This window comes from Salmo trutta, chromosome 10 (assembly GCF_901001165.1).
Source record: "Salmo trutta chromosome 10, fSalTru1.1, whole genome shotgun sequence".
In the NCBI taxonomy this organism is placed as follows: domain Eukaryota; kingdom Metazoa; phylum Chordata; class Actinopteri; order Salmoniformes; family Salmonidae; genus Salmo; species Salmo trutta.
Window position 1 is genome coordinate 43,948,835 of NC_042966.1, and position 10,000 is coordinate 43,958,834.

The 10,000-nt window shown below is 46.0% G+C and overlaps 2 protein-coding genes across 4 annotated transcripts in view; both read right to left on the reverse strand.

Moving 5' to 3' along the window:
* LOC115201752 (zinc transporter ZIP9) overlaps nucleotides 1-10,000 on the reverse strand; it is a 218,055-nt gene that overhangs the window by 17,133 nt on the left and 190,922 nt on the right. The gene's annotated exons all lie outside the window — the stretch shown is intronic.
* The window catches only part of LOC115201751 (transforming acidic coiled-coil-containing protein 2), a 45,775-nt gene continuing 44,967 nt past the window's right edge, over nucleotides 9,193-10,000 (reverse strand). For all 3 annotated transcript variants that reach the window (XM_029765632.1, XM_029765633.1, XM_029765631.1), the window contains 2 exons: nucleotides 9,612-9,732; nucleotides 9,193-9,341 (listed from right to left, as the gene is read on the reverse strand). In XM_029765632.1, the coding sequence (XP_029621492.1) occupies nucleotides 9,276-9,341; nucleotides 9,612-9,732 (187 nt within the window). In that variant the 3' untranslated portion in view covers nucleotides 9,193-9,275. The remainder of the gene's footprint in view (nucleotides 9,342-9,611; nucleotides 9,733-10,000) is intronic.

Consider the following 10,000-nt stretch of genomic DNA (forward strand, 5'->3'; position numbering starts at 1 on the left):
AACAGATGAACATCATGATCTAAAGGCTGAGAGGGAACAGATGAACAGCATGATATAAGGCTGAGAGGGACGATGAACATCATGATATAAAGGCTGAGATGAACAGATGAACATCATGATATAAAGGCTGCGAGGACAGATGAATCAATGATATACGGCTGAAGGAACAGATGAACATCCTGATATAAATGCTGAAGAACATATGAACTCATGATATAAAGGCTGAGAGGAACAGATGAACATCATGATATAAAGGCTGAGAGGGAACAGATGAACATCATGATATAAAGGCTGAGAGGGAACAGATGAACATCATGATATAAAGGCTGAGAGGAACAGATGAACATCATGATATAAAGGCTGAGAGGAACAGATGAACATCATGATATAAAGGCTGAGAGGGAACAGATGAACATCATGATATAAAGGCTGAGAGGGAACAGATGAACATCATGATATAAAGGCTGAGAGGAACAGATGAACATCATGATATAAAGGCTGAGAGGAACAGATGAACATCATGATATAAAGGCTGAGAGGAACAGATGAACATCATGATATAAAGGCTGAGAGGGAACAGATGAACATCATGATATAAAGGCTGAGAGGAACAGATGAACATCATGATATAAAGGCTGAGAGGGAACAGATGAAACATCATGATATAAAGGCTGAGAGGAACAGTGCAAATATGATATAACGTGCGAGAGGAACGTCTGAACATCATGATATAAAGGCTGAGAGGGAACGATGAAACATCATTGAATAAAGGCTGAGAGGGAACAGAGAAGGCTGAGAGGGAACAGATGAACATCATGATATAAAGGCTGAGAGGGAACAGATGAACATCATGATATAAAGAGATGAAGGATGAAAAGCAGAAGAAGAAGAGGGCAACGTGGTGAAAGATTCAAACAGAACAACAGAAGATGTGAGAAAGTCCTTACAGCATGAAGCGAGGAAGAGTAGTGTGACGAGGAGGACGATACAGTTCTGGACAGCTCTCATGTTGATGGTGGTTCCTCTCGGTTCTTCGTTCCCGGTTCTTCGTTCCCGATCCTTCCCTGGAGCGATGCGATCACACAATGAAAAGCAGGTTGTTTGCTGCTAAACCACCTCTCATCTTAATCCTGTCTTCTTCTACCAGGGAGCTAATACCAGATTAGCGGTTATAGGTTAGCGGTTAGCTTTTCCAATGGGGGGGCCTATGGCTCGGGTTAGCGTCAAGGCTATCTACGTCTCTGTCCCTGTCTTAATGAAACACAGGGTGTGTAGGAGAAAGGTAGATGTGCTGAGGGAAGGAAAGATAGAAAATACATTAGCTAGCGAAAGAGGAGACTGGCAGCAGGCCCTGAGGGGAGATAACAGGTGGCCATACATCCCCAAGTAGGAACCACGCAAAGGCTAGGTAAGCTATATGTATGGCCATGACTAAATATATGCCAAGCGTAAGCCTGCAATGCAGGCATTATTTTCATATCCATATGAGGAGAGTCCAGCCCCTACTATGTTAGAGCTAAAAGCAGATATGGGCGTTATCCATTGGATAGAAAGAAAAAGGTGGCAGAACGCATAGGAGGTTTTACTTTATTTACATAAAGGATGGACCTATGTATTGTATATGCATAAAAGCAGAGCCGGGGCCTAAGGAAGGCAGTTGTTGTCCGCGGACCGGCTCGGCTTTATTACTCTGTATTAAAGTCTATATTGAATTTACAAGTTCTTGTAAGAAGTGTTATTCTGAAGACAATTTTCCACGACAGGTGCTTCCTTCCAACCACACCTGATCAGTAGAGAGAGACATGGTGACGTAATGGGACTCATCCTACTGGGACCACTCCCTAACCACTCCCCTCCCTCCCTAACCACTCCCTAACCACACCCCTCCCTCCCTAACCACTCCCTAACCACTCCCTAACCACTCCCCTCCCTCCCCTAACCACTCCCTAACCACTCCCTAACCACTCCCCTCCCTCCCTAACCACTCCCTAACCACACCCCTCCCTCCCTAACCACTCCCTAACCACTCCCTAACCACTCCCCTCCCTCCCTAACCACTCCCTAACCACACCCCTCCCTCCCTAACCACTCCCTAACCACTCCCTAACCACTCCCCTCCCTCCCTAACCACTCCCTAACCACACCCCTCCCTCCCTAACCACTCCCTAACCACTCCCTAACCACTCCCCTCCCTCCCTAACCACTCCCTAACCACACCCCTCCCTCCCTAACCACTCCCTAACCACTCCCTAACCACACCCCTCCCTCCCTAACCACTCCCTAACCACTCCCTAACCACACCCCTCCCTCCCTAACCACTCCTAACCACTCCCTAACCACTACCCCTAACCACCCTCCCTCCCTACCACTCCCTAACCACTCCCTAACCACACCCCTCTCCCGTAACATCCCTAACCCACACCCCTCCTCCCTACCCTCCCTAACCACTCCCTAACCACACCCCTCCCTCCCTAACCACTCCCTAACCACACCCCTCCCTCCCTAACCACTCCCTAACCACTCCCTAACCACACCCCTCCCTCCCTAACCACTCCCTAACCACACCCTAACCACTCCCTAACCACACCCCTCCCTCCCTAACCACTCCCTAACCACACCCCTCCCTCCCTAACCACTCCCTAACCACTCCCTAACCACACCCCTCCCTCCCTAACCACACCCTAACCACTCCCTAACCACTCCCTAACCACACCCCTCCCTCCCTAACCACTCCCTAACCACACCCCTCCCTCCCTAACCACTCCCTAACCACTCCCTAACCACTCCCTAACCACACCCCTCCCTAACCACACCACTCCCTAACCACTCCCTAACCACTCCCTAACCACTCCCGACTCCTCCCTCCCAGCCCCAGCCCACCCCACCCCTCCCTGCTCTGCCCCACCCCACCCCCTCCCTGCTCTGCCCCACCCCTCCCTCCCTGCCTCACTCCACCCCTCCCTGCTCTGCCCCACACCACCCCTCCCTGCTCTGCCCTACCCCACCCCCTCCCTGCTCTGCCCCAGCCCACCCCTCCCTGCTCTGCCCCACCCCACCCCTCCCTGCTCTGCCCTACCCCACCCCCTCCCTGCTCTGCCCCAGCCCACCCCTCCCTGCTCTGCCCCACCCCACCCCTCCCTGCTCTGCCCTACCCCATCCCTGCCTCCCTGCCCCAGCCCACCAAAGATAGACTTAGCATACTAAACCATAGCTATCCAAGCACTCTGTGTAAATCTTCTACACAGTACAGCCAGAGGAAGAAGGGGTTTATTGTAGGCTACTGTCTGTAATTTTTACCTGAATTTCACGATGTGTAGATCTAACAACATGTGCGCAATGATGTGCCAAAGATAAGGTTTTAATGCATTACAATAAGCCGACTCAATATTTGCAGCCCAAGAGGATCATTTCTCTCTAGGATCTGATCCGTCATCAGTATCTAATGTGAAGGTAAGATTTGAACGGAGAATGCTGATCCGATAGCAGCCTTTCTTTCAATCCGATCAGTATCGACACGACGCTCAAACGACGCACTGATTGAAAGTTCTCCCTACGTGATGTTTTTTTGGGGGGGGAAATGCATGTGAGTTCTTCGGCTGTTTTATAGAAATAACGCATCTGGACAAGACCAAATCTGAACCAATCCATAGACATTTATGTTTCACAAAGTTTGGACAGCACAGTACAGTACAGTAGTGGTTCTCAAACATATCCATGGGGGACCCCAGGCGTTCCATGTAATTGATCTATCCCAGGGCTAAAAACACCTGATTCAGCTTGTCATCTAAGCTGTTGAATAGCTTGTTCAGAGCTACAGTTAAATTGTGAAACGTCTGGGGGTCGTGGGGTCGTGAAGAGCAGAGTGCAGTACATTACAGTACAGTAAAACATTTTTATTCAGAATGGAAAATGAACCTGATTTCAACATCCGAAAAATATGTGTTTTCAATGTCCGGAAAAACATTTTTGCAAAGTCCGGAAAATACATCTTTTAAACTTCCTGAAAATAAATCTTTTCACCCAGAACTTAAAATGAACCCAACTTCAACATCATGGAGAATACGTATTTTAAATACAGGATTCAGCTTTCTGGGAACACACTGAAAGTACCTTAAACACTGTTGATCAGTCAGTGCAAATTTGTATTAAAAATGGTATGAAGAAAATTACATTGACAGAGGGTATACTGAATTCAACACATCGTAGTGTAAGGGTTGTAAACTTGTTCTGGATGCTCGAGCAACAAATGCATCTGTCTCATGTGATGATCTAGCTAATTGGATAGCTTAGCTAGCATGTGTACACTCACTGCAATGCACATGCCAATGCACTACTTGTATCTGCATTGGCCATGTTTAGATTTTTTAATTTTTGTCATTTAGCAGACACTCTTATCAAGAGTGACTTACAGTAGTGAATGCATACATTTCATTTCATGCATTTTTTTTGTACTGGCCCCCCCATGGGAATTGAACCCACAACCCTGGTGTTGCACACACCATGCTCTACCAACTGAGCCACAGGGAATTCAACTTAGCAAACTGTTTCTTAGTAAGATGATTTGTTTCATCAGCTATTGTTTGTCTTGTGAGAGGCTGGTTCTGGATGAGGAAATTTAGGCTAGCTAGAAGTATTTGTGCTGAAACTGACATCTAGCTACATGTGTAGCTATCTAGCCAGTTTGACAGTATCACACCAAAGTAACTAGATGAGCAATGTCCATTGCATGTTTTATAAGTTAGCAGGACGTTACTTAGCTAGCTATGTTTCATGGAAGAATGTAGCTAGCTAGGATATATTGTCAACATTGGCACAGTCTTGTTGGCTTATAGCTACTGGCTAGTTGGCTAGCTAACTGGCTATAATAGCAGCCAAGGATGTTCGCTAGCTTATTTGTTTGTGCTCTGATTTAGTTTACACAGATGACTGCAGCCATATGAAAAACCCTCCATAGCCAAATATACCTATCTAGCTAACTTCCTTTGCAAGTAGCTTGCTTCTCATCTGACTCGTGTTACCTAGCTAGCGGCAGGTAGCCTAGTGGTCAGAGCATTGGACTAGTAACCCAGAAGGTTGCAAGATCAAATCCCTGAGCTGACAAGGTAAAAATGTGTCGTTCTGCTCCTGAACAAGGCAGTTAACCCACTGTTCTTAGGCTGTCAATGTAAATAAGAATTTGTTCTGACTTAACTGATTTGCCTAGTTAAATAAATACAAACAAAGCTAGCTACAGCTACTAGCTTGCTGTTGCCCAGCAACTGAGTTGCTGGTCCAAGTGATAAATTATACATTTAATAAAAAAACGTAGTCAATTCGACATCTTTTAAATCCAGTGGTCACTTACGGACCATATAGTGTCGTTTTTAATCCAAGGTCTAGAATCTGAGCTAGGTAGGCACAGAAAATACTCTTTAAAAACTCTGGGTACGTGGTTCTCAGTAATGGCTGGATGGCTCCTGATGAGAGACGGGGTGTGTCGTATACGTCCAATCATGTTGGTTGGTACATTTCTTTAGTCGAGATTGGTGTCCTACTAGCTATGATATGAAGGTAGGGAGATTTAAACATCGAGCTTCAACCGATGCCTATGCTATTGTTGGAGGTGATATAATAATACAATCAGGTAAACACATCCACATATACGTTACCTGTTCTGAGCAGGTCAGAAAGGCCTCAGTTATCAACTCACCCTGTCCTGTATCAGTTGACATCCACTCATTAGATATATTTAATACACATGTCCTGAAATAAACACTGGGAATCCCAGGTAGGTGTGTGTGTGTGTCAAGAGTTAATCCCAGGTAGGTAGGTGTGTGTGTGTGTGTGTGTGTGTGTGTGTGTGTGTGTGTGTGTGTGTGTGTGTGTGTGTGTGTGTGTAATCCCTTGTTGTTTGAAAGAAGCCATGTTTTTTTTAAATTGCTATCCTTTATTGCGCGTTGTAAACAGATGAGACTTGGGTTCAAACACTATTCGAAATAATTTAAAATACTTTATCTGCGCTCGATTAACCTTTCCTGGTTTAAGAGACGAATAAAATAGTCTCAAAACTGCATGTTGTCAATCCCGGCCAGGCTAGAGACAAACGCCAAAAGATTTCAAATACTATTTGAACCCAGGTGTGTAGCTGTGCAGGACCATAGCAGGACTGTGACGTACCGGACAGAAATGTAATTAGTTAACTAGCCTCTGATTATTACAGTAACAATTACTTTTCATTATCGATAATATCAAAATTGAAAAATAAGAAAACTATGACCCAAAATATGCAGCAAAAACTATCTCCAAGATTTACACGATCCAGGGAAGATATTTTAAACTGACAGAAAAGGAAAAAATGCAGGTGTATTTTTATTAGAATCATTATAATCAACGCAATTACCTATTTACAAAACAAAAAAAGGAAGTTTATATTTTGACACTTCCACGTGCAGTTCTCTGTGATCAAGTATATCTCTTATTAACTGTGAACGATTCGTTGATTTAATCTGTCATATACACTGAGTGGACAAAACATTAAGAACACCTACTCTTTCCATGACACAGACTGACCAGGTGAATCCAGGTAGCAGCTATGATCCCTTATTGATGTCACTTGTTAAATCCACTTCAATCAGTGTAGATGAAGGAGAGGAGACAGGTTAAAGAAGGATTGTTAAGCCTTGAGACAGTTGAGACATGGATTGTGTATGTGTGCCGTTCAGAGGGTGAATGGGCAAGACAACATATTTAAGTGTCGCTGAACGGGGTATGGCAGTAGGGAAGGAGACAGGATAAAGAATGATTTTTTTTTTAAGCCTTGAGACATGGATGCCGTTCAGAGGTTGAACGGGAAAAACGTAAGTGCCTTTGAACGAGGTATTGGAGTCAACATGGGCCTGCATCCCTGTGGAACGCTTTTAACACCTTGTAGAGTTCATGGCCCGACAAATTGAGGCTGTTCTGAGGACTAAAGGGGGTCTCAATACTAAGAAGGTGTCCTTAATATTTTGTACACTCAGTGTGTGTATATATACACTGCTCAAAAAAATAAAGGGAACACTAAAATAACACATCCTAGATCTGAATGAATGAAATAATCTTATTAAATACTTTTTTCTTTACATAGTTGAATGTGCTGACAACAAAATCACACAAAAATAATCAATGGAAATCCAATTTATCAACCCATGGAGGTCTGGATTTGGAGTCACACTCAAAATCAAAGTGGAAAACCATACTACAGGCTGATCCAACTTTGATGTAATGTCCTTAAAACAAGTCAAAATGAGGCTCAGTAGTGTGTGTGGCCTCCACGTGCCTGTATGACCTCCCTACAATGCCTGGGCATGCTCCTGATGAGGTGGCGGATGGTCTCCTGAGGGATCTCCTCCCAGACCTGGACTAAAGCATCCGCCAACTCCTGGACAGTCTGTGGTGAAACGTGGCGTCGGTGGATGGAGCGAGACATGATGTCCCAGATGTGCTCAATTGGATTCAGGTCTGGGGAACGGGCGGGCCAGTCCATAGCATCAATGCCTTCCTCTTGCAGGAACTGCTGACACACTCCAGCCACATGAGGTCTAGCATTGTCTTGCATTAGGAGGAACCCAGGGCCAACCGCACCAGCATATGGTCTCACAAGGGGTCTGAGGATCTCATCTCGGTACCTAATGGCAGTCAGGCTACCTCTGGCAAGCACATGGAGGGCTGTGCGGCCCCCCAAAGAAATGCCACCCCACACCATGACTGACCCACCGCCAAACCGGTCATGCTGGAGGATGTTGCAGGCAGCAGAACTTCTCCACGGCGTCTCCAGACTCTGTCACGTCTGTCACGTGCTCAGTGTGAACCTGCTTTCATCTGTGAAGAGCACAGGGCGCCAGTGACGAATTTGCCAATCTTGGTGTTCTCTGGCAAATGCCAAACGTCCTGCACTGTGTTGGGCTGTAAGCACAACCCCCACCTGTGGACGTCGGGCCCTCATACCACCCTCATGGAGTCTGTTTCTGACCGTTTGAGCAGACACATGCACATTTGTGGCCTGCTGGAGGTCATTTTGCAGGGCTCTGGCAGTGCTCTTCCTGCTCCTCCTTGCACAAAGGCGGAGGTAGCGGTCCTGCTGCTGGGTTGTTGCCCTCCTACGGCCTCCTCCACGTCTCCTGATGTACTGGCCTGTCTCCTGGTAGCGCCTCCATGCTCTGGACACTACGCTGACAGACACAGCAAACCTTCTTGCCACAGCTCGCATTGATGTGCCATCCTGGATGAGCTGCACTACCTGAGCCACTTGTGTGGGTTGTAGACTCCGTCTCATGCTACCACTAGAGTGAAAGCACCGCCAGCATTCAAAAGTGACCAAAACATCAGCCAGGAAGCATAGGAACTTAGAAGTGGTCTGTGGTCCCCACCTGCAGAACCACTCCTTTATTGGGGGTGTCTTGCTAATTGCCTATAATTTCCACCTGTTGTCTATTCCATTTGCACAACAGCATGTGAAATTTATTGTCAATCAGTGTTGCTTCCTAAGTGGACAGTTTGATTTCACAGAAGTGTGATTGACTTGGAGTTACATTGTGTTGTTTAAGTGTTCCCTTTATTTTTTTGAGCAGTATATATATGTATATATATACACACATAATATTGCTGTTTTTCTATTCATCCAACATTCATTCTCTCGTGTTAAGAACTGATGACAACAGCAGTCCCATCATTTGATGCCTTTAATCAATGCTCTTTCTCTCTATCACACACACACACACACACACACACACACACACACACACACACACACACACACACACACACACACACACACACACACACACACACACACACATACACACACACGCTCTCACACGTACACACACACACACACACACACACACACACACACACACACACACACACACACACACACACACACAGAAGCTCTCACACGTACACACACACACCCACACTCACCACCCACACACTCTCTCTCTCATTCATGATAACCAAGTCCCTTTCACCAAACCATTGATACAGGAAACGTGGTACACATTGACACATCAAAATGTACATGGTGGGGAAGCCATCGATCAGGAGTTACCCTCCAATACTCTTGGGGGCGATGTTGCCAGTAGATACACGGAAATAGTCTGTCAGTAGTGTAGAACATCCTCAGCTGTCCGTCAATCCATCTGTCCAGGGATAGGAGTAGAAAAGGAAACTTCCTCTCTCTGTCCTTCTTCTGTCTTCCTTTACCACTCCGTCCACCTGAGGCCCTGGAGACATAGTGCAGGACGTATTCAGCGTTGCTAGCTTTTCCCCATCTTGGCGATCAGCTCGTCACAGATCTTGGTCAGCTCTTCGATCTCTTTGTTCTTTTAAGGAAGAGAAACAAAAACCAGGAGGTTATTTTACATCCCTCTGAAAAGCTGACAGGAGACGTGGGCTCCATGCTGTCATGTTTAGACTGAAGACTTCCATCTTGGCTTTTGCTCAGAAGGCTAACATAGTCTTGTGGCATGCAGGACACCTGGGTTTGAATGCAGTCTTTCACACACATAACGTGTGTGTGTGTGTGTGTGTGTGTGTGTGTGTATGTGTGTGTGTGTGTGAGAGAGAGAGAGAGAGAGAGAGAGAGATTGTACCTTCTGTTCCAGGGTTCTCTCCAGTGAGTCCACCTTCATGGTCTCCTTCCTGAGAGAGGCCTGGTACGCTGCTGTTTCCTGACGAGCCCTCATCCTCACCTGGGCGATGTCAGAGTTCGCCCTGGGTGTTAGGAGAGACACAGACCTTATGGCAACATTTCCACTGACGATTCACCCATAGTGTTTTACCCTAAAAGGCTCAGACTTTTCTGTTTCTATCTACTTGGTTCCGGCACCCATGTATCACTGGGCCACGGCTACCTGCTCTAACTTGGAGCCAAAGGAAAGGCCCTTGGTCATTTTCAGCCACCATTTACATCAAAATGGCTAACTGTGAACTTAAACACCTTCTCACAAAGCAAAAAGTCTTAAATGATACAGAGGTTGTT